General features: G+C 57.7%; 1 protein-coding gene across 5 annotated transcripts in view; it reads left to right on the top strand.

Annotated features, from left to right (window-relative positions):
• Positions 1–388: 388 nt before the first annotated feature.
• PIP5K1C (phosphatidylinositol-4-phosphate 5-kinase type 1 gamma) overlaps positions 389–24,631 on the top strand; it is a 75,420-nt gene continuing 51,177 nt past the window's right edge. For 4 of the 5 annotated variants that reach the window (XM_036845753.1, XM_036845756.1, XM_036845757.1 and 1 more), the window contains exon 1: positions 389–583. In XM_036845753.1, the coding sequence (XP_036701648.1) occupies positions 490–583 (94 nt within the window). In that variant the 5' untranslated portion in view covers positions 389–489. Of the gene's footprint in view, positions 584–20,336; positions 20,383–24,631 lie in introns of those variants that run through there. The other variant, XM_036845759.1, reaches the window with a different exon arrangement.

The raw sequence follows: 24,631 nt of genomic DNA, 5'->3' as shown, positions 1-24,631 counted from the left end.
TATCATGACAATATCACATATAATTTGTATATTGTGCATAATGATAAAAATTTGTTTCTTATTATTACGTAACTATTATTTATATCAAACATAAGCATATGTAATATAAATTTTATTTTTAATATGACGACAATTTTTAACTGTAATTATTATTTATGCTCGTTATGTATAATAACGCTCTTACGTACTACAGTAATATTGACAGGAATGGCGCTGCCCTTCCACCCCCTGGGCACGTGAGGGCGCTCGCGGCGCTCCCGGGGCCCGGGACGCACGCAGGCCCCTCCCCCGAGCTCCGATTGGCGGTGCGCGCGGTGCGCGATGGCGCAGCGCCTGGCCCCGCCCCGGGCCCGCCCCTCACTCCCTGGGCCCGGCCCCCTCCCTCAGATCTCCAGCCGGTGGCGGTTGTTGTTCAGCGGCGGCGGCGGCCGCAGCTCGGGTAGCAGCCTCCGGCCGCCCGCCCGCCCGCCGGCAGGTCCGCGCGCGGCCATGGAGCTGGAGGTGCCGGACGAGGCGGAGAGCGCCGAGGCGGGGGCCGTGACCTCGGAGGCGGCCTGGGCGGCAGAGAGCAGTGCGGCAGCAGGTAACGGTTCCGGACCTTCCTCCTTCTCTCCCCGCTCCCCGAATGGACCCGCCTGCCCCCCCCCCTGCTGAGGCCCAGTGGACCCGTCCGAGCGCCGGAGGGGCGTCGGGACCCGCAGCGGGGAGGCCGGAACGTTCCACTCGGGGCGCTCGCGGGGGGGATGGAACGCCCCACTCCGGGGCCGGGGGACGCTCCGCGGGGCCCGAGACGCCCCGCCCTGGGGTCGGGGTGGCGCCGCCCATTCCCGGGGTTCTTGGGGGAGCCGCCTGTCTGGGAGCGGGGGTGGGCGCAGGGCCCCATTCTGGGAGGCTGTGGGTGGAGCAGACCCCGTTGGAGGCATGCGGGGAAGATGGGTCCTCACCTCTGGGAGGGATGCGACCCCTATTTAGGACGCGCGGTAGGTGGGTGCACTGCCTCCTGCTGAGGGCGCTTGGGGACGACGTCCCACCCAGTCTTGTTGTCAGGGGGCTGCTCTGCATGTGGGATAGTGGAGTACCCCCGTTACGGTGGGGGGCCCTGCCTCCAAGGGGTGACGCTGTCCCACATGTTTCCCCCCCCTCCCCCCCCACCGTCTGGACCCACTGCTCGGGGCCGTCCACTTTGCTGGTATCAGCTTCCGGGCCTCACCCGTTCCCCTGCAAGCCGTCACCCTGTGGGCACATCCTACTGGTCGTTAAGGGCAGGGGCTGCTGTGGCGGAAGTGGGGGGTCTCCGAGGCCAGCTGGGTCAGCCTCCTGACTACCTCAGTTTTGTGGAATTCACCAGACCTGGTTTCTAGTCCACTGGCCATTCCTTCCCTTTCTGGGTCTCAGTTTACCTCCTGTAACCGGAGGTAGGTAGGGGGATGACATCTCCAGGCACCTTCAGTGCCAGGGCTTGGCAAGCAGGTGGGGGAGGAGAAGGCCCCCTGCAGCCTTTTCCCTGGATGTTGGGGGGCTGCCGTAGCTCTGTAGGGGCACTGCTTTCTTGAGCTCCTCTCCTTGGCATGCCTCCCTGGCCCTCTAGCAGAGCAGGTTTGGGGAAGGAGGCAGCCTCGCCCAGCCCTGTGGGCCCACGGTCTGCCTTTCCCTGGGGCGGTGTGCAGAGCCCAGCCACTGCCTGGTTCTTTCTTGGTCAAGGTTGCAGGCTCCCAAATAGGAAGTTTCTGGATCCGCGGAGTTCTCTGTTCCAGGCAGCCCTCTCTGGCGAGTCCCCTGTAGACACCCACAGGGGCATCCATCCTCCTTCTCCCCCGGGCCTCCCGAAGCTTCCTTGGCAGGCAAGCAGATGCTGTGCTGCCTGGGAGTTGGGAGAAATGTCTGGAGAAAGAGCCAGAGTGAGCGAGCTCCCCCGGGCTCCAGAGGACTCCCACCGCTTCCTTTCCTGCTGCCATCTGGAGCTGCTTGGTGGGTTACCCTGGTTCAGCTCCAACCATCCGGCCCTCTGGCTCCCGGTCTTTGCTGGCGGCGATGCCCTGCCTGGCCAGCCCCAGACATGGCAGAGGGACCCGGCTGAAGTCCTTTCTCAGCCCCCTGACCTCCTTCAGCATCCCTCTGCCCTGTGCTGGGCAGAGACACAATAGCCTAGGATGCAGTGCCCACAGGAAAGCCGCACAGCATACGCTTGTCTTATCAGGGGCTAGGTGATCTGATGGGGGCAGATAAAGTCCCAGGCCCTGGCTGTGGTTGGGTCTGAGCACAGGGACCTGGCCCGTAAGGGGCCGTCCCCGCCCCTGTCCCCAAACCAGCAGAAATCCGGTTCCCACAGCTGATCACTTATTTCACTCACTTTAGGGCTAATAGCTGTCTCTCCTCCGCCGAACCCATTTCTCTTAAGTTTGGGGAACAACTGTCCATGCCTTTCCTGCTGCTCGAACAGATGCGTAAACACACAGATGGGTCTGCTTGCTCACCAGGGGGTTCGTACGATGCCAGAGTCTCGATGCCTCAGCGCTAGTTTGGGACTGGAAAGTTCTTTGTTGTGGGCGCCGTCCTGGGCACTGTGGGGTCCAGCGGCATCCCTGCCCCCACCCACTTGATGCCAGGAGCCCCCCCAGTCCTGACAACCACAGATGTCCCTGAACATCGCCCAGTGTCCCCTGAAGACACAGTCACCCGGGGTGAGGGCTGCCGTACTTCACCCATCATTCTGTAACTTGCTTGCTTTTTATCCATAATACGGCTTTTTTTCCCCACGTTGGTATCAATTCTTTTCTTCAGAGAGAGAGAATATGGTGCTGTGATTGAGAAGGTGGAAACCCCTTATCCTGCCTGGGTTCCACTCAATTTCTGTGTGACCTCACAGGGCAAATGCTTTGATCTCTCTGAGCCTCAGTGTCTCCATCTGTAAAATGGGGCCACACTGCCAGCTTTACCTGAGTTAGTGCATCAGCAGGTGGAGGGCGCTTGGTGAACTTTAGTGACAGCCCACCCCCTTTAGGCACGAGCTTCCTGCTGAGGGACGATCCAGTGGTTTCTGGAGCTGCCTTTTGTTGTCACAAGCGATGCTGCAGTAAACACCTTTGAACGTGGGCCTGTAGCCGTGGTGCTCTCAGTTCTAGTGGTTGGAGTCCCCGCCTTGGAACCGCTGGGTCAGGCGCAACCAGATTGATGCCCCCTGGCTTTCTGGAAAGGTCCGGCAGGAGCCAAGAGAGACTGTCTGTCTCCTCGCAGCGTTGCCAGCTCCGGATTTTATCGGCCTCGGTCATTTTGGCCAATCTGATGGGAGGTGAAATGTATTGGTGGTGTTTTAGAATCCGGTTACTTTAAACTCCCGGGCTCCCGAGCCCCGGTCCAGGGAAGGCCCGATGGTGTTCTCTGCTGGCTTCTGGGGACTCTGTGGGGTGCCTGGTTCTGTGGAGGATCTCAGAAAGGCTGGGCTCTTGGGCACATTCACGGGACCCTGTGGGTGTCCACAAGCTGCCTGTGGGCTTTGGCCTGCGCTGTGGCCTGGTGTTTCTGAGCAGTTTCCCTCCTGTCCTTCCTGCTTCCGTGATCTCTCAGAATAGTCAGCTGCATTCCCCGCTGACCCCTGGCCCCTCCCACGTCTAACCTGGTGGGAAATTATGTCGGCTTTGTCTTCAAAGTGGACTGAAAATCCACCCATTTGCTCCCCACTCCTCTGCCACCACCTGGTTCAGTCCCATCATCCATGGCTGGCCTGGCCCCCTGTCTCTTCCTGTGCTCCCTCCCGCTCACTCCAGAAGGCTCCCACTAAAAGCTGACTCAGGCCCCGCCCCTGCTCTGCCCACAGCCCTCCAGGGTCCCACCTCCTGGGTGTAAAAGCCCAAGTCCTCCCTGCGGCCCACAAGGCCCTGCACGACCTGCCCTGTCCCCTCCCTGCCCTCCCCTCCTCCCTGTCTCCCCCTCGCTCACTCTGTTCCGGACACATTGACCTCCTCGCAGTTCCTCCAGCTCGCCAGGCCTGGTGCTGCCCCACTGTGCCCTCTGCCTGGGATGCTCATCCTCCGTATCCCTGTCATTTGCTTCCTTAGTTCTTTCAAGTTCTTGCTCTACTGTGTCCTCTCAACGAGGCTTCCCATGACATTTGAGGGAGGCCTGAAGGAGGCGCAGGAAGCCAGCAGGGCCCAAGCAAAAGGCCTCATGTGCTCGAAAAGCAGCGTCGGGCCAGCATGGCTGGGGGTGGGGCCTCATCACCAGGGGCCTCCTCTGTAGCTGTGGGCGGATTGTAACCGCGGGCAGCAGCGTCCCTCGTCTGCTCGTTGGGAGTCAACAATGGCCTTTGGAGGCAGAAGGCTCCGGTTCTAATCCCGCCCTGGCCACTTTCTAGTGAGGCCATGTCCGGCGCTTGGGCCGGCAGCCTGGTCCTCTCCGTGGAGAGGCCTTGGGAGCCGGACCGCCGTTGCCAGCCAGGGGGTCCTCTGCCTCGGTGTCTCCATCTGTGAAATGGGTGTGATGACTGTGCCTTTCTCGTGGAGCTGGATCAGGTCGATTGGCTTGTAGAGCCCTGGAAGGGTGCTGGCCTGGCCGGCCCCACATGGGTGCCAGCTCGAGGGACTGCTTCCCCCAGAGCCTGGGCAGGCGGGGCTGCCATCTGACTCGGCTCACGGGGACGTGCGATCACCTGTTGCTTTGCCCTTGGGCAGGGCCTGTTGGACGTTATGGAGCACCTGCTGGGGGGGGCGGGTGTCCGGCGCCTGGGCTCCCTCACCTTCAGATTGGTGCGGGTCAGGATGCGATGGCGAGCTAGTAAATAGGTGAGGCCAGCGGTTGCAGACTGAGGCCCCGGGTCCATCCCGCCCACCGGTTTTTGTCTGTCACGTCTTCTTGGCGCTTCGCCACTCCCTGTCAATCGCCTGTGGTCCACGGGGCTGTCTAGCTACAGCGGCAGAGCTGAGAGTTGAGACAGAGACCCGTGGCCTGCAAAGTCGGAGACACTCACTGGCTGGTCCTCTACGGAGAACGCTTGCCGACCCCTAAGTCAGACCACGCTGGCCCATGGGGAGCTGCCAGGGCAGTGAAACGGGCACCGTGGCCCCAGGGGGTGACCAGGGCCTGCTGCTGCCAGGTGGTCAGGGGAGCAGGTGACCCAAGTGAGACATAGCAGCCGCAGTTGAGCATTCAGGCAGAGGGATCAGCAGTGCAAAGGCCCTGAGGCAGGAATGAGCGTGATTCGTTCCTCAGAAGGGAAGGGATGGGGGGCCTGGCCCTGCTCGGGTTCTGGTCTGAGGCCAGTCGGTGGTGCTGGTGGGTTTAAGCAGGGCAGAGAGTCACGTTTTACAGAGCAAGAGCCCTCTGCCTGCGTGGTGGGGAGGGGCTGCGGGGGTGGGCGTCCAGGTGAGTGGGGCTGGGGGCCTGGACGGTGGTCTCGTGGTGGGGGAGGGAGGGGAGGGAGGCCTGCACCCTGGAGTTGGTGGGGGGAGGGCGGTTGGCGAGGCCCAAGGAGGAGCAGGTCTGGGGGTCCACGCCCTGGCAGGCTTGTGCTGATGGGTGAGGAGCAGGTCTGGGGGAATGCTCGGGGCCCCCAAGGCGGGTGGATTCCCACGGGATCCTGGGCAGGGTGGCCTGGGGCTTGACCGGGCTCAGCCCTGCCTGGGCTGAGGACAGTGTGCCTGCCTCCGCCTCTCAGAATGAGGGCAGGGGTCCCAGGGATTCGGCGGGGCATGGAGAGGTGAGACCCACACCCCCGGCGGTGCTCGTTAAGTGACAGCCGTGTGGCCCGGGCATTTACCAGCCTGGTGACCAGGCCCCGGGCCCTCCTGTTCCCACTGTCCCCACTAAGCTGTGTGGCACCACATGTGACAGGGCAGGTCGGGACCCCGCTGGGGATTTCCTGGCTGCTGCCAGCTGGACAGTGGGGACTGCCCACGTGGGGGGATTACTGACCTGGGGATTAGCCTCGGGACCCCTGTACTAGGTGCCACCAGGCCCCATGGAGGGGTTAGGGGTCCAGCCTGAGGGGCCCCAAGTGCCTGAGCCAGTGGAAAGGCATTTGGAGACCTGGCCTCTGGCTCTGACTGAGGAAAGGGACCCCAGCATCTGCCCCAGTTGCTCTTCTGTCTCGATCATGCGCATGTCATGCACACATGTGGGCCGTTATCCTGGGGGCACGGGGTTGCCGTTGAAGGTTTCGGGCTGTGGGGTGCAGGTCAGGTGTTTGTGAGCAGATGCTGCTGAAGACTGCTCGGGCCAGGTGCTGGGGAGGCCCGAATGAGACGGGCACGGTCCTTGTGTGCATGCCGGGGGTGCGGGTGCGGTGTGTGCAAACAGTAAGTGAAGAAAGGAGAGAGAGGTGTAACACGGCAGGGGAGGCGAGTGCCGCGGGGAAGAGCAGAGCAGAGAAGGGGAGAGAAAAACGGGCGTTGGGGGAGCTGATAGAGGCCAGGTACTCAGGAGGGGCGACGGGCGACATCTGAGCAGAGATCTGCAGGAAGGAGGGGATGTGCACTGAGGGGGTGTGGGGAGAGGCTCCCAGGCAGAGAGCACAGTCCGTGCAAAGGCCCTGGGGCAGGACTGTGCCTGGGTTGTTGCAGGAACAGTAAGGCCCATGTGGATGGAGCAGAGTGAGCAAGGGGGAGAGAGGGAAGAGGGGGGGCAGGGAGGGGACGGGGCAGGTCGGGCAGGACCTTGTGGGCCGCAGGGAGGACTTGGGCTTTTACCCCGAGGTAGGAGGGATCCCTGGAGGGCTGTGGGCAGAGGAGGGGTGGGGCCTGACTCAGGTGCTCATGAGCTACTTCTGGCCACTGTGGGGGAAAGACTGTGGGGAGGGAGGGTGGGAGCTGGGGACCAGGGTGGAGGGGACTGTGCTGGTCCAGGTGGTGATGCTGGGACTTGGGCTCGGGTGGAGGCAGGAGGAAGGAGTGATGCAGAGTAGATTTTAGAAGCCGAGTCAACCGGACTTACTGAAGGGTTGAGTGTGGCGGGGGAGGGGAGAGGAGTAGAGGGTGACTGCCAGGTTGGGGTCTGAGACCCTGGAAGGACAAGCTGCCTCGGCTGAGATGGGGGACGGTCGGGCGCAGTGCGAGTATGAGACGTGGAGACGTGGGGGGCAGAGGACCGAGTCTGGAGCCCAGGGGGTGGTTGGGCAGACGGCCATGGGGCGAGGAGGTGGGGACGAGGCAGGGAAAGGGCCTCCTCGTGCAGAGCGATGACCAGGCAGCCGATGGGTCCATGGGGGGACACGTCTTAGCGCCCCTGGCAGGACATGGCCTTTACAGCGTGTGACGAGGGGAGGTGACCAAGGGGGCGGGCGCAGGTGGAGAAGAAGCAGGATGCAGGGTCCCAGCAGCCACGGGAAGCGCATTGGTGAAGCGGCATCCAGGCACGCCTTCCTCTCGGGGATCCCATGAGGATTAGATGAGCCAGCTCATGCGAACCGTCCAGGACGGGGCTTAGCTTGTGGGGAATGGAGGCGTCTCTGCAAGCCAGGTTGGACGCAGAGAAAACATTGGTCTTTCCTGGGGTTTCCGCAGGATGGGAGGGACGGGCACCGTTGGCACCCTGAGCCAGCTTGGGATCGGCTCGTTCGATGGCGGCGGCTGTGGGCTGGCATGGGCTCTGGCTGGGGGTGGTTGAGGCGGTGCCCCTGGGCTTGCGTGTGAGCAGGATGAGGAGTGCTGAGGGTGTGGCCCGTAGTGGCTTGGTTGGCACAGCAGAGATGTGCTCACAGGCAGGTGGTTTGTGATCTAGGGGTTGGCTGACTCCAGGAGGGACAGTCCCCAGGTCTGCAAGGCCCCCGAGATGTCAGAGCATCATAAGATGCATGTGATGAACCCAAGGTGAACCGTTCTGAGTTCCCTCCAGCAAGGGTGAGAGCGCCGTGCCTCGCCCATTTCTTCCATCTTTGCCAAACTTATGGCACAAAGGGAGGTCTGGGCATAGTTGCAGCTTGTATTTATCATAACGTGAATCAGAGGGAAACGTGAATCAGAGGGAAATGTCTTCACGTATTTTTTCCTTTTAATGTTTCATCTTTGTTTTATTAAAAATGTATCCCAGCAAAGGGAGCAGAGACTTGCCCGCCCAGGTCACACGGCAGTCCAGTGGCACTGGACTGCCTCATCTTGACAGCATCCTGCACTTTGTCAGAGCTGGTAAATGGAGCATCGACCACCAGGGAGTCCTTGGTGCCTTTGCCCCCACAAGCGTTCAGGTCTCCACTCTGTCTTGTCTTGATTCCACACTCACAGACCCCTTTTCACCACTCACCCCATTCCTGCATTTAATCCTACACATCTCAGGACTCTTATTCATTTTCTGGAAGCTGTATACTGATTGTATCTTTCCCATTTTCAAATTACTTACCAGTCTTTTTCTTATTGATCTGTGGGAGCTCTTTATATATTATGGAAGATTTTTTTTTTTTAATCCACGATACAAGTAAGTTTAAGTAGCTTTTCCCCATCTTCTCTTAAGATGATTATCAGTGCCAGGCAGGTGTTTTTGTTTTCATGTGGTCCCATTTATCAGCCTCTCTCTCTCTTTTTTTTTTAGATAGTATCTTCTATTTTCTTATTTATTTAATTTATTTTTGGCTGTGTTGGGTCTTCGTTGCTACGTGTGGGCTTTCTCTAGTTGTAGCAAGCGAGGGCTACTCTTCGTTGTGGTGCACAGGCTTCTCATTGTAGTGGCATCTCTTGTTGCAGAGCACGGGCTCTAGGCACGTGGGCTTCAGTAGTTGTGGTGTGTGGGCTCAGTAGTTGTGGCTCTCGGGCTCTAGAGCACAGGCTCAGTAGTTATGGCACACGGGCTTAGCTGCTCCGTGGCATGTGGGATCTTCCTGGACCAGGGTTCGAACCTGGGTCCCCTGCATCGGCAGGTGGATTCTTAACCACTGCACCACCAGGGAAGTCCCTATCAGTCTCTTTTTATGGTTTCCCAGTTTGGTGTCATGATGGAAATGTGTCCTCTGTTCCGAGGTTACAGTTAAATTCTTCTAGTACTTCTATAATTTTACTTATTTTTTTCTTTACATTTAAATTCTTGTTATATTTGGCATTTATCCTGGCATAAGATGTACAAGGGTTTAATTGAGCCAAGTCTTCCCAGGTGGCTCACGGTCAGCCCAGCCCCACTTCCTGGATAATCTGCTTTCCTCACGGATTTCAGATGCCACCTTGATTACAGACCAGATTCTTGCGTGTAGCTGGTCTATTTCTGGGCTTTCTGTTCAGTTCCCCTCATCTGCCTCTGTCTTTGTGCGAAAGGCATGCCTTCAGCTACAAATAATAACATGCTTACTGGAAAAAAGCAGCAGCCCAGACCTGCAGTCAGTGGAAAGTGAGCATTTATTTGTCTCGACCCTCCGTTTCTACAGAGGTAATGACTGTTGTTCCGGATGTTTACCTGTCTCCGTATATATTATTATTTTTTTAACGTTTTATTTTGAAACCTTTGAAGCCTGCGGAAAGTTGCAGGGACACTCTGGCGACACCCACACGCCCTCTGCCAAGGGAGGGAGGACACGCGGGGCCAGGCTCCGCCTCTGTCACCCCATTGTCACAACTGATCCCCATGCAGCAGCCTCGTGTGATGTACGTTTCTGTTTAAAGACGCCTTGTCTGATACCAGTTGTTGATTCATTCACGGCGGGGCTGTAACCCTGGCCTGAACGAAGCTCATCTAACACACGTACTGTCCCCGTGAGCACGTCACTGCCCTCCTGCACTTGGGACGCTGGCCAGCAAGCACTTCGGCTCTGTGCTGGGGGGCAGTTTTAGATGCAGAACCACTCACCAAAAACACAAAAATGCAGAAAACATGGCACTAAAGAGACCACGGAAAGTACACTTGTCTGTGGTCTGAGAGCTGAACCGAGCAGGCAGGGCGTCGCCTGGCTTGGGCTCGCTGGGCACGTGTGTAGGGCACCCGAGACCTCGCTGCCCTGCGTGTGCCTGAGAAGGAGCGTGGCAGCCCTGCGCGTGTGGGTTACAGATAAATTCCAGCCGGTAGGTGGACTTGCAGACATGGAATCTGTAAGGAAGGAGGACGGAGGACGGGCTGTACGTCCGATAAACAAAGACGCTCTCTGAGCTGAGGGCAGGGGTCACGTGGAGGAAATGGAACATCGGCGCGGCCCGCAGTCGGGATTCACAGTTTTGTGAATTAACCCAAACCGTCCCGTATGGTAACTTTTTTTCCCTCTCCCGGATTCAGTCCAGGATCACACGCGGCATTTGGAGACGTGGGGTCGGCGGGGCCCTCCAAGGGCCCGAGACTGGACAAGCCTCCTTCCTGGGCTGACAGCCCCTCTGTGACCCTGACCCAGCCGCCTGAACCCTTCCACCTGCGGAGCCACTGAGAATGTGCCTGGTGACCCCCGGAGCCACCCTCCTTGCCTCGGTCCTCCTCCCACCTGTACAGTCCGTCCTCTGCCTGCTCCTCCAGGAAGCCCACCCGATTTCCATGGCCGAGTCCGCCCCCCTTAGACCTTCCATGTGGTTATTGTCTGCTGACCTGAGGGCCATCCCTGCCCAGAGCCTCGGGCCCTGAACTTTGGTGGCAGGCCGGTGCTCAGCCCAGACGGGTGTTAGGCTGTGTCTGTGGCATGAGTGGTGAAGGTTCTGGAACCTTCTTTCACTTAGCGCCTGTGAGTTCTGGATTAACACCCTGCCCCCCACCCCCACCCCTGGCCCTGTCCTTTGCAAGGTTTCCTGTTTACCACTGTGGAAACAGTTGCTCTGTGCAGTGAAATGGTGGGGGGGGACAGCATGGGCTGCTGGTCAGGGCTTGGCCTCCAGCTGCACCCTCCCCTCCAGCCACAACAGACCCTTTCTTTGCTGTTCCTGGAGAGTGTCCTGTCACCACAGGGCCTTTGCATGTGCCCCCCACCGTCCCCCCAGAATTCAGCTTTCTCGTGATTTTTCTTTTCCCTCCTTTGGAAAGCTGCTGTGTGTTTCTGGCACGAGATACAGGCCTGGCCCCACCCTCATACCCACCCCAGGGACCTCTGTTGCCAGCCCCTTGGGAGGCACTCGCGGTGCACACCTGCCCTGGTCACACACCTCCTACTGTTGCGTTTGTAAAATGCAAGCAGACCTCGGAGACACTGCAGGTTTGCTTCCAGACCCCTGAAATAAAGCAAATACCACAGTAAAGCAAGTCACATGAATTTTTGGTTTCCCAGCAGATATAAAAGTTATCTTTGGGGATTCCCTGGTGGTCCAGTGGTTAGGACTCTGCGCTTCTAGTGCCGGGGGCACAGGTTCGATCCCTGGTTGGGGAACTAAGATCCCACAAGCCGCATGCGGCCAGAAAAAAAAAAAGTTATCTTTACACTATACTGTAGTATTATTAAGTGTACAGTAGCATTATGTCTAAAAAACAATGCACATACCTTAATTTAAAAATACTTTATTGCTAAAAACGCTAACGGTCACCTGAGCCTTCAGAAAGTAGTAATCTTTTTTTTGATAGTAACATAAAAGATCACTGACCACAGATCAGCATAACAATATAATAGTAGGGACAAAGTTTGAAATGTTGTGAGAAATAACACAGTGTGACTCAGAGACACGAAGGGAGCAAATGCTGTTGGGAAAATGGCGCTGATAGACTTCCACAAACCTTCATTTTGTCAAAAACTCAGTATCTGCTCAGTGCAGTAAAGCGAGGTCGGCCTGCAGACCTCATTCTGCACTTAGACTTTTTTCTAAACACTTTTTTGGGTAACAGCTTTGTTGAGATATAATTCACATGCCACATGGTTTTACCTATTTAAAGTGTGCAACTCAGTGGTTTTTACTATATTCACAGAGTTGTGTGACCATCACCACAATCGATTTTAGAACATTCCCATCACCCCAAAAGGAAGCCCCGTCCCCATGAGCGGTCACCCCCATCCCCCTCCCCAGCCCCTGACAACCACGAATCCACTGTCTGTGTCTGTGGATTTGCCTGTTTGGACATTTCATGTAAATGGAATCACACGCTGTGTGTCCTTCTGCGTCTGGCTTCTCTCACTGAGCATCGTGTTCTCAGGGTCCATCCACGTGGTAGCGGGTGTCGGGGCTTCACCCCTTTTCATGGCTGAGTGATGCTCCCATGTGTGGAAGGACACGTGTGTTTATCCATCATACGTCGATGGACATTTGGGGTGTTTGCACCTTTTGGATGCTGTGACTCGTGCTGCTGAGAACATTCACGTACAGCCTTTGTGTGGACACGTGTCCTCATTTCTCTTGGGTGGACACCCAGCCGTGGTGATGCTGGGTCAGATGGAAACTCCGTTTAACCTTCTGAGGAGCTGCCGCTCCGTTCCCACGGCGGCCGCGCCACTTCCCCTCCCCCATCCTCACCAGGGGATGGGGGGCTCACCGTGGTCTTGGTGTGCATTTCCCTGACGGTTAGTGATGGTGAACATCTCTTCGTGTGCGTGTTGGACGTTTGTGTGTCCTCTTTGGAGAAACGTCTATTCAAGCCCTTTGCTCATTTTCCAGTTGGGTTAGTTTTCCTTTCATTACTGAATTGTAGGCATTCTTTCTGTGTTCTAGACATGAGCCCCTCTTCCAATAGATGATCCACAGCATTCCCTCCCATTCTGTGGGTTGTCTTTTCATCTTCTTAGTGGTGTCAGTTTTGACCAGCTTCCATTTCTCTCTTTTTTCTTCGGCTGCTGTGCCTTGGTTGTTGTAGCGAAGAAATCCCTACCTGACCCGAGGTCATGAGGATTTACCTGTTTTATTCTAAGGGTTTTATGGTCTCAGCTCTTGCGTTCGTGTAGGTTTGTGATGCGTTTTGAGTTAATTTTGTGTTGCCTTGGGTGGGACCCCAGTGTTTCCCCTATCCAGTTGTCTGGGCGCCCTTGTGGCCTGGCCTCTGGTCATAGCGGGGGCCAAGACAGACCCTGGCCCTGCCTCCAAGGAAGCCCCCCGTCTGGGAAGCGCTGGAGATGGACCCTAATCACCAGCCACACGTGGGTCCAGTGGTGACAGTGGTGTCAGGGCCTGTCCCCTCCCTGCCCTCACCTCTTGTCGCTGACTCTGCTCTGGCATCACAGCGTCTTGCCGACCGCCCCCCGCACCCCCCTCCAGCTCTGCAGGCACGGTCCTACCCCAGGACCTTTGCACTGGCTCTTCCCGCTGCCTGGGAGGCTGTGCTGGCTCTCAGCTGGCTCTTTCCTTTCCTGCATCCTTTCCTGGATGCAGTTGTTGCTCAGGCTGAAGCCTGCCGTCTGGAATCAAGTCCATCCGTTCCCTCTCTATCCTGGGTGACCTCAGGCGAGTGACCTGGTCTCTCCGAGCCTCAACTTCCACATCTGTCACGTGGAGGTAATCATAATACCTGCCTTACAGGTCCATTGGGCAGATTAAACAAATCAACAGCCCTGGCCTCATGGTACAGACTCAGTCAGCGTTAACTCTTTGTCCCTGCTGCCCTGGCTGGTCTCTGGAGTGACTGGAGGGTTGGAGCTGGTGGCTCACACAAAGCAGCCTGTGCCCTGGGGCTCCTGCCCCCTGTGTGCCCTCTGAGCCAAGCCCTGGCGCCCTGGCCCCAGACCTCGTCATGACTCCTGGGGCCATCACCAGGGAGAAGGGGGTGGTGCCGGTGCCCACGGTCCTGCCAAGTGCCAGGCACCTGCTCCCTGGGCTGTAGATGTGCAGGAGGGTGTGATTGCTGCCCGCATGGGGCTCATGGCTACTAAGGGAGCAGCCACCGGAGGAGCAAAACTATAAAAAAGAAGGTTTAAACCAAGTAGACTTGTAAGTGACAGAGAGTGGGGTGGGGAGCCAGCTGCAGCCGGTGGTCAGGGAGGGCCTCTCTGAGGGGGTGGCGTTTGATCCAGGCCTGAATGGTGCGCTGGGGAAGAGTGTTCAGGCAGAGGAGAAACACGTACAAAGGCCCTGGGGCAGGACTGTGCCTGGCGTGTGTGAGGAGCAGTGAGGGGGCCACGTAGGGGGAACACAGTGGTGGGAGGAAGGAGGAGGAGCTGCGGGCCGGGAGGGCCCTCCATCTGGACAGCTCTCCCATCTCCATCCACTCTTCCCGTTTGTGCCTCAGGGGCCATGTTGAGACCCAGGTAGCATCGGTTAGTTATTGCCGTGTAACAAATTACCCCAGAACTTCGTGGCTTAACATAGTAATAAACATTTATCATCTCACACTTTCTGTGGGTCAGGAATCTGAGGGTGGCTTAGCCCCAAACCTCGCGGCTCCATCTCTCGCAAGGTTACAGTGAGGCTGTGGGCCAGGCTGGAGGAGCCGCCCCCAGGATGGGCCCGTGCTGTGGCTATGGGATCAGGCAGCTTGTTTGGCCTTGGAGCCTCTCTTTTCTCATGTGTAAAGCGGGGCGCTTGTAGCCCTTGTCTCACTGGGTGGAGCTGGGCAGTCAGCTCCCCCATGCCTGGCTCAGAGGGGCCTCGAAGTGCAGGAGCCCCTGTGACACACTCAGGGCCCAGCTGGCCATCAGGGGCCTGGCTCCTGGTCTGGCCTATAGGGTCTGGTGGCCCTTGGGATATGGGGCCCAGAACTGGACTGTGAGAGCAGCACCCCCCAACCGGCAGCACCCCCCCGTGAGCAACCAGGGGGCCTCCGGCCATGGCCCCGCCTCCCTCAGTGCCCTCGGTCTGCTGAAATCCAGTGCGGTGTGTGCCACTCAGCCCGGGCTGCTGGAGAATAAAAATACATCTGGGAGGCAAACTGGGCCAAGAAACCTCGAGCATCGGTCCTGAGATAGTGCATGACCCTCCGCCAGGTGCCTGCAGGGTGAGGGGAGCACTGTCCCCACCGCGCTCCGGCCACTGTCCTCCGACCTGGCTCCCGCTTGCCGGCCCCTTCCCGAGCACTGACGCTGGCGACCTGGTTTCCCCTGGTGAGCCCCTGTCCAACCCACAGGCAGGGTGCCTCGGCCCTGGGTGAGTGGGACCAGGCCTGGTTGCATCAGAGCCTCCCTGCTCTGGGACTTCATGTGGGGCAAGAGGATGGAGGGGCTGGTCCACCCCACACCCAGGTGCCTGCCGGTGGGGCAGCAGCAGAGCTGAGATGGGGAGACTGAGTCCTCGGGGCCCCCAGCCCAGCGAGGCTTGAAGCCCATCGCCCAGCCTCCTTGGTCTTGCTGGGTTGCAAGCTTTCTCTGTGAGGGGTTGGGTGGTCTGTGTGGGAGCTGATGCTGCCATGATTGTGAATGAGTGGGTGGGGCCGTGTGCCAATAAAACTTTATTTATAACAATTGCAGTGGGGGGTTGAGTCCACAGGGCAGTTTGCTGGCCCTTGACTTACATTAACAAATATTCCTCCCCCCACACATCTTTTTTCACCAAGCAGTGTGAATTGGGTTTCTGTCTCGACTCAAAACACCCAAATACCCCTTCTCTGAGCCCAGTTTCCCCCACTGAATAGGAGAGACGAGTAGGGCATCACTCAGGACAGGCTGGGCCGGAAGCACCACGGGCCGTGGCCGTTCTGGGCCTTCAGCCGTTTGTCTGATGTCCAGCTCGGGGGAACGTGTCTGAGACTCGTGAGTGCTGCGTCCCCACTGCTCTTCTCTGAGGCTCTCGGTGGTGCTTGTCCTCAGCCTCCTCCATGCAGCCATCCAGGGTTTCTCGCTCAGCGGATACTCACTGAGATCCACTCCATGCCCAGCCCTGGGCTGATGTGGGGGCACTGAGGGGGTTGGAGAGGGGAAGCCTGCCCCGTGGAGCTCTCAGTGGAGTCAGGAGAGCACCAAAGGTGGGGTCGCAGTGTGTCGTGCCGGAGGGAGAGACCCAGGCCGCCAGGAGAGGGTAGAGCCGGGACTGCCGAGGTCCCAGGATGGGCATGGGGAAGGCGAGCTCCACCTGGGTGTGAACCGGATGCGGCTTTCCTCACCCCAGCACCCAAATCCGCAGAGGAGGAGGTGCGGTGATAGTGTGGGCCCGGCGGAAGGTTGCGCACGGCCAGGCACGTCTGTGCCCCGGGGCAGAGCGAAAGTCGGTCATCCAACGTGAGGTGAGCCTGCGCTCCGTGCCAGGCCGGTGCCGGCCCTGGCAGCGACTCTGTCCTTGAGCCCAGTGGAGGCGGGCACAGGTGACCAGATGGCCGCAGGGCCCCAGGCCAGGTGCAGGACACAGTCGGCAGCACGGCCCCACCCGGAGGGTCAGGGAAAGCCCCAGAAAGGGTTCAGGAGGAAGCTTCTGGTAGCTGTGCGGACGGGCCGGCCCAGCTTGGCCTGGTGGCCTGAGCACCTCCGAGAGTTGCCCTCGGGGGCTCAGTGAGTCTGCAGGGACCCAGGTGCACACGGGGCCCTGGGGACCCCCTGGAGCTCCACTTAGCTCACACTTTGCACGGGAGACATTAATCCCCACCCACCCCAGGACAGAAAGATTTTCTCCTTGATTTCCTTCTAAAGTTTTTTAATCTTTTGCTTTTAAGTCTTTCCCCGTCCAGGGTTGATTTCTGTGTACGGTGTGAGGCAGGGGTCCCCAGCACCTGGTTGTCTGGGTGTCAGGTGGGCGTTCCCCAGCAGACCTGCAGCGCCCTGTCACATACCGTCCGGCGGGAGGCTGCTCTCGGCTCCCCTGATGCCTGCCCTGCCCGGGGCTCAGGCCCCCCAGCTGGCTCCCCGCAGCCGCCAAGTCTGCCGAGAAGGGGGGTGGCCGTGGCCCTGGAGGGCAGCCACAACTCCCTCCCCACACAGAGGACTCTGGAAAGGAACCCAGGCACGCGGGGATGTTATTCCAAGGGCGAGGGTTGTGTGGCTCCCTGGAGATGTTGGTGTGAAGGGACACGAGGCCAGGAACCAGATGGGAGGGTGTGAAGTGGACCATGCTCGCTGAGGGGGAGCTCAGACCTCGCGTGGCTGCACACCCGGGTCGGCAGGGGTGCGTGTGGTGCCAGCTGTCCTGTGCTGCTTCCACCGTGTCCTGCCTGCGCCCCCGTGACCGTCCCCACCAGACTCGCCAACTGAACATGCGTGATGAACGGAAGAAGGTGGGGGAGGGTGACGATGGGAAAACTAACAAGGTGCGTTTGGGGAAGGCTTTCTATGTGCCTGAGACTCCTCTCCACACCCTGGGAGCTCAGCACTGTTCTTACCTGTTTGGCAGGTGGGTAAACTGAGGCTCGGGGAGGTTGGGACTTGCCCCTGAACTGCCAGGCTAGGAGGGGAGCTCCCCGTGTCACCTCGCGAGCTGGCGCTGTCCTGCCTCTAGGGACAGGGAGCTGGGGGGCGAGGCTGCCAGTCTGACTCTGAGCTCCCTAGGAGCCAGAGTGAAGAGGGAAATGGGACTGGCAACTGCTTCATGGTGAGACAAGAGGCCTTATTTCCTGGTGCCAGGACCGCGTGTGTCTTGACGGCTTGAGTTGATGAGATACCTTTGCTAAGAGGGGGCCCTTTCCATTTGTCCCCCTGCCCCCAGCCCCGCGCTGTTGGGTGAACGGGCCCAGAGCTGTGTGGCAGCACAGCTGGCTCTCCGAAAGCCTGGCCTCCTGAGAGCGTGTTTGCACACAGTGCACTTGTCCGGGCCTCTGCAGCTCTCCGCCAGCTGCTGGATGGGCAGCCGGGGGCAGGGAAGGGGCTTGTCCCGGAGCCCAGTCGATCTCAGAGGTCGAGAACCCCACCCAGGCCCCGGGGCTTGCTGGCCACGCAGCCTTGGTCAAGCTCCGTGGCTCCAACCCCTGGTTTACCTGGAAACGGCACCAGAACCTTCCTCCCCCTCAGGCCTGCGATGTGGCTCTCGGTGCGGCAAATGGTGACGCTGCAGCCTTTGAACTCGCTGGACCTCTGGGCCTCAGCCTCCCTGGCTATGAAGTGGCTGCAGCCTTTGAACTCGCTGGACCTCTGGGCCTCAGCCTCCCTGGCTATGAAGTGGGTCCAATGGTGATTACCTCCCAGGGGTGTCAAGAGGGTTGGAGACTCAGCTAGTGGGGCGCCAGCCCAGCGCAGGGGGGGGGGGGCTGTGTGTGTGCCGTAGCCTTGTATTACGGGGCACCTCAAACAGAATGCAAGGCAGACAGGATAGTACGAGTAAGTATATTTTTATCATGAAATATTTTAAGCACCTAGAGAATAGTATAATGAACCCGCATGTGCAGGCTCTGCCCCCCGTACCACACATCTTTATATTTGCTCCAGGTCTCCCCCCGGCACTGCTGATGTCAGGCCGGGTCATTCCCTGGGGGTGTCCTGGGCGCTGTGGGGTGTGGCGCAGCATCCCTGCTGCCACCCACTGGATGCCAGGAGCCCCCCAGTGGTGACGACCACAGATGTCCCCAGACATTGTGCAGTGTCCCCTGGGAGCAGGCCACCATGGGTGAGACCCACCTTTAGGTCACTCCCCTCACCAGGATGCCTGGGTGGCCTCTGCTGGATCTCCTCTGACCCTGCACAGAAACTGCTTGCTGACCCCTGACTTAAGGGATAAACAAAAAAAGATTTGTTTAACCTGCATAGTAACACATTGCTGTCTTTTATTGTGTACTTTCCTGGGTGTTTAAACTCTCTTCTTATTAAACATTAGGCAAGGAACCAGTTTCCTCTGGAGTATTTTATCTGTAAAACAGGACCCTATACCTAAGGGATGCTCACTGAGTTTGTTACGAGTGAATGAATGAAGGAATGAATGAATGAACCGACAGAATATCGTCTGGGAAGTCGCTCACCGGGGAAAATTTTTCATTCCTCACCTGGTTCCATTCACCGTTCCGGGGTGCAAAGTGATAAATGCAAAATCATAAGAGAAAACATACGCAAGAGGAAGGAAATACCTTGTATTAATCCCCACACATTTTTTGGAGACTTGCCATCTGTTCTGAAGTTCCAGACCATGGCCCAAGTCCTCCCGCGGTGAGGCCCCACTCACTACGCCGCAGCCCCAGCTGGTTGGTGGCTGTGGACTCGGAGCCACCTGGCCGGGACGGGGAATCAGACCTCGGGTGTGGATTCCTCCCGTGGGCCCAGCCAAGCCCCGCTGTGGGCCGGGCGGTGCTTCCCAGTGTCCATGTCTTCATCCATTCATCCGCTGACTCAGCGAGCACCTGCTGTGCGCTGAGCGCTGCTCTAGGCATCAGCTGCCACCTCCACAGCCCGTCTCCCACGTGTCCCCAGCCCTGCATGTCCAGCCACCTCCAGGATGTCCCTCCCGGGCCCCTGTCTCAGTGATAGGGGTCCCAGCCCCACTTCCTCCCATAGCGGGGTCTCCTCATCCTGGCCGTCCCCCTCTGAGATTGCTCCCCCATCCGTCCATCCCCTTCTCTCCATCCCAGCCTCCCCTGCCCCAGCTCCATTGGACCTGTAGTTACTATGCTCCTACTGTGTGCCAGCAGGCGGGCTAGGTCTGGGGAAGCGGCTGTGAACGAGACAGTCTGGTCTCTGCTCTCCCAGGAAGGAGCAAGGCGATCAAGAAGTTAGCTTCAGACAGTGATGTGTATCATGAAATAAACGGGCGTGGTAGAGGGTGCAAGGGGTCGGGGGTGGGAAGGGGCCGGCGTGGTTGAGGAAGGTCTCTAGGAAGAGACATTCATGCTGAGACCCAAGCACGGAGGACAGGAGCCAGCCACAAGGAGGTGTAGGGATAGCGCGTCCCAGGCAGAGGGCACAGCCAAGTGCAAAGGCCCTGAGGTAGGCACGTGCCTCCTCCAACGTGTGATGAGCAATGCCTGTTACGTCGGGCCTGGCACGCTGGTGCTCAGTAGTGTCCACTACTGCCCCTGTGATCACTCACATTCTTTGGGCATAATCTGCTCAAAAATGTGTTTCTCCAAAGTTCAAAAACACCTGACATCAAAGGGGAAAATTCACCTTTAATCCGGAGGAAAAAGATTTTATTAAGAAAATCTTCAACCGTACTGAAAAGTTGAAAGAATTGGACAGTGAACACTGACTGATTACCGCTTGGATCCTACAATTAACATTTTGCTGTATTTACTTCATCCCTCCATCCACCTGCCCATCACTCATCCATCCTTCTCTCCATCTAATTTTACGGATGCATTTCAGAGTTGCAGACATCAGCACACTCCACCTGAAACACTTACATTTGTGTATCATTAACTAGAGTTTGATATTTTTCAACATGTTCTTTGGGACGTTAACTACCCTCATCAGTTATTAACTCTAGACTTCTTAGCCTTCCCTGTCATGAATGCTGGTGGTGAAAGTCTGCGGTAATACAAAAATATGAAAGTTCTTTATTTCTGTCACTGTGTGGTGTTGACCCCAGATTCGCATCTATTCAGTGTCACACCAGGTGTGACCCTGGTGAAGGAAGGATTAGCAGCTGCCCTGTTAACGTCTGTTAATCAGAGAGGTCATCTACATTTGACAGATTAAAATTAACCCAAGTGTGAAACCATGGATAGGCAGACATATAAGAGCAGATGGTGGGTGCAAAGGGCAGAAACTCCCAGATCCCACTTCTTCCTGACGTGTCTGCAATATGACCTCAGGTGAGTCACTGGTATCTGTCTGGCCACCTTGCTCTGCTCCATTTAATTCAATGATTGGTCAGTTGGTTCTCTTAGATTTTCTAAAATTTTGTCTTTTTTCTTTTCAATGTTCATTCCTTTTCTTTTTTCTTACTGCATTGGCCAGTGCCCCCACTGGAGTGGTAACCCTCACAGCTGCACTCCTTGTCTTGTGGTTGATATGAATATGTTTACTGTGTTTGCTTTGTATTTTGTTTTGTTTTGTTTTTGTTTTTGTTTTGGCCACACTGCTCGGCATGCGGGATCTTAGTTCCCCGACCAGGGATCGAACCCGTGCCCCCTGCAGTGGAAGCGCAGAGTCCTAACCACCGGACTGCCAGGGAATTCCCCTACTTATTTATTATTTTTTTTAATAAATTTATTTATTTTATTTATTTATTTTTGGCTGTGTTGGGTCTTTGTTGCTGCGCGTGGGCTTTCTCTAGTTGTGGCGAGCGGGGGCTACTCTTCGTTGTGGTGTGTGGGCTTCTCATTGTGGTGGCTTTTCTTGTTGCAGAGCACAGGCTCTAGGCGCACGGGCTTCAGTAGTTGTGGTGCGTGGGCTCAGTAGTTGTGGTTCTCGGGCTCTAGAGCGCAGGCTCAGTAGTTGTGGTGCACGGGCTTAGTTGCTCTGCAGCATGTGGGATCTTCCCGGACCAGGGCTCGAACCCGTGTCCCCTGCGTTGGCAGGTGGATTCTTAACCACTGCGCCATCAGGGAAGCCCAGCAGGTGGATTCTTAACCACTGTGCCACCAGGGAAGCCCACCCTACTTATTTTTAAGTAAAGGTGGTTCCTGCCTCACGACCCACCCCTGCTTTTTTTTTTTTTTCCCCTTTCCTGTAGTTTCTTTGTAGTTTTTTGGACATGACTTTCATGTTGAATTTTATGGGACACTTTTCTGGATTCTGAGATGTGATCGTAAGCTTTTTCACCTTTGACCTGGAGTAACTTCCTAAATTTCTCCAAACCCGTGCGTCCCCTTCTGTAAAATGGTGGTAGTGAAATGTGGTCATTAAATCGGATGGGGTCTGGCTCAGGTACTTGGCGGCGTCCTCTGGGCACCGTGGGGGGAACAGACCACGAAGGTCAAGAACGTGGATCCAGGCAAGTGAGGATGTTGGCCTTGTCTATGTAGGTCTGCTCACTTTTCAAGAAACCCAGGTTTATCTCCAAAACATTGTGATTTTGAAAGTTGACTCAACTCACATCAACGCTGTACGTCCAGAAAGAAAGCCCAGGTAGGGGGTTTGTGATGGTGTAACTGAGGGATAAACTCGCCGAGCACGGGGTTTTGGAGTCAGGGGCGCCTGGGTTCTCACCTCTGCCTGTTGCTTTCCCATGGGGACCGTCGCCTCAGGTCCCCACGCAGACTGGGGAGGCCAGTCCCCATGTCACCCGGTCAGTGTGGCGTTAGGGACGAGTGGCGGGGCGGGGCGGGCGGTCTGCGGGACAGGGCCCGCACAGCGCCCAGCACAGCGGGAGGGCGTGATGCTGGCTGTCACTGCCGTGGTAAACGTCTCGTCCGAGGGCTTTCAGCCACAGGGACTAGGGCAGACGGTCTCACCTGGGCGACCCTGTCCCCTGTGGTCGTCACGACTGGGCGGCCCCTGGCGTCCAGTGGGGGGGTAGGGATGCAGCTCCGCATCCCACAGCACCCAGGACGGCTCCACAGAGAGCGACCTGACCCTCATGTCTGCTGTGCTGGGGGGCGGGCTGGGTCAGCGAGTGGGCTTTGGGGGTGCCCGGAGCCCCCCACACTGTCCGCAGAGGGGAGAGGAGAGGCCGAGGCCGGGCTGCGCAGAGTGTCACAGCTGACACGACGGTGGGTCCTCCACGAGGTGAGAGCAGGAGGTGGGGGCAGTGACTTCTGTCTGGTTTGACTGCAGTTGTGTGCGCATGGAATCAGGAGCAAAACCTCGGGCTTGATCTTGCGTGTCTTCGCTTCACTTCTCCAGTAGCTGATTCTTACTGTGTTTTATGGATGTCTGGCCCCAGGATGGGTTGGAAATAGAAGGAAAAACTGGTCCTTCCGCACAGGAGGTTGGGGGAGCGGCGGCCCGGAGGGTTGGCTGCCCTTCCTGAGCTCAGACACCTCCATCTGGTTGCACGACCCCGTTTCAGAGGTGGGGAGACTGAGGCCTGCATCCTCTTGCTTTGCAACATCACTGCCAGAGGAGCAGGGTCTGGAGGAGGCTCTGGTGCCGCACATCACTGGGTGGTGTTTTTGCAACTAAAGGGATTCATTCCTTAAAAAAAAAATTTTTTTGAGATAGAGTTCACATACCATAAAATTCACCCTTTTAAAATACACAATTCAGTCATCTTATTATGTTTGCTTTGTTGTGCCACCCACCACCAAAATCTAATTCCAGAACGTTCCATCACCCCCAAAAAGAAACCAGTCCCCATGAGCAGTCAGTCCCCATCCCCTCCCCCGAGCCCCTGACAGCCAGGAACCCACTCTCTGTCTCTGTGGATCTGCCTGTCCTGGATGTTTCCCATCAATGGAATCACCCACTGTGTGTCCTTCTGCGTCTGGCTTCTCTCGCTGAGCATCGTGTTCTCAGGGTCCATCCACGTTGCAGCGAGTATCAGTGCTTCATGCCTTTTTAAGGATGAGTGATCTGTCGTGTGGCATGTTTAATGCTTTTGTGAGCGTGAGGAATGCAAGTTGGGCAGAGGAGGTAAAGTGCTCTCTCCTTTATCCCTCTCCCAAAGGAGTCCCTGGAACTGGATCCTTATATTCCTCTCGGAAGTGCTCTCGGCGTGGAGGTGTGGTACCTGCATCAGTCAGCTACTGCTGTGTAACAGCCACCTCGGAGCTGCGTGGCTGCAAACTGCACACGCTTGCCTGCGCTTCTGCCATCTGGGTCGGGTTTGGCGGGCGGCACGAAGTCTAGGAGGCTCCTGTGCTCACAGGCCTCGGGGGAGGGGGCTGCCTGCCCCTCCCCGCCAGGGGGTCTCCCCCAGGGCCCCAGCAGGGACCCCGAGGGTGGAACCAGAAGCTGCCCGCCTTCCTCACGTCACACGGTCCCTTCCGTCGAATTCTGTAGCTCAGAGTGAGTCACACGGCTGCTGGCCACAGAGCCGACTGTCCTTATGGGTTACAAGCAGATTTCCCGGTGTGGCTTGTGGGCGGCCCGGCCTCACCGGGGGCCCCAGCTTCCTGCCATGCCCATGGGATGCCTGGCTTCCCCGCGGCCTCCCTGCAGGACTCTGCTTCTGGGGCTAGACCTTTCCAGCTAATAGGGGAAGTGAGTGAGCGCTGGCCCTGGCACCGCTTCCTGCTTTCTCGGGGTTGCAGGCCCGAAGGCCTTGTGCTTTCTTGTTTGCTGAGTCGGGGAGCCAGCCCTCTCCTGGGCACCAGGCGGGCACTGCTCGGGGCACAGCCCCTGCAGTGACCCCACAGGCCTCATGCCCCCTGCCGCCTCTTTCCGGCGGGGCCTCTCCCCCTTAGCACTCAGAGAGCTCTGCAGGTGCCTGTTGGCAGGAGACAAAGCAGATCTGGTCCCCTGTAGTTGGGGGAAGATACAACACACAAGCACCAGGTGGTGCCAAGTGGTGGGAAGAGAGAAAGCCTAGAGGTGGGGAGAGTGGCCTCAGAGGGGCAGTTTGGGGCAAGGTGGTCAGGGGACGGCTTTTCTGAGGGGGTGATGTCTGAGCCAGGTCTTGGATGAAGCAAGGGAGCAAACCCTGCAGGGGTCTTGGGAAGGTTATTTCAGGTGGTGGGAACAGCCCGTGCAAAGGCCCTGGGGCAGGACCAGGCCTGGCATGTTGGAGGAACAGCGAGGAGGCCTGTGTGTCTGGAGCAGAGTGAGTGAGGGGGAGGGCAGGGAGGGGACGGGGCAGGTTGTGCAGGTCTCTGTGGGCCATAGGGAGGACTTGGGCTTTTACCCCCAGGGAGGTGGGAGCCCTGGAGGGCTGTGGGCAGAGGAGGGGCGGGGCCTGATTCAGGTGCTCACAGGTGCCCCCTGGTGGCTGCTGCAGGGACGGCAGACTGGAGGGAGGGTGGGAGCTGGAGACCAGAGGGGAGGGGACTGAGCTGGTCCAGGTGGGAGAGGATGGGGGCTGAGAGGAGCCGGGGACAGTGGTGGATTCTGGGTAGACGTCAAGGTAGAAAAAACCTAGTGGTTTTGCTGAAGGACAGATGTTAAGGCCCCTCCCCCGGTCCTTGGGGAGCTTTCTCTGCCTCATTTTCCACATCAAATGTAGAGAAGCGGTCCTGTGTG

The sequence above is a fragment of the Balaenoptera musculus genome, chromosome 3 (genome assembly GCF_009873245.2).
Source record: "Balaenoptera musculus isolate JJ_BM4_2016_0621 chromosome 3, mBalMus1.pri.v3, whole genome shotgun sequence".
In the NCBI taxonomy this organism is placed as follows: domain Eukaryota; kingdom Metazoa; phylum Chordata; class Mammalia; order Artiodactyla; family Balaenopteridae; genus Balaenoptera; species Balaenoptera musculus.
This window is presented reverse-complemented; position numbering and strand designations above follow the sequence as displayed.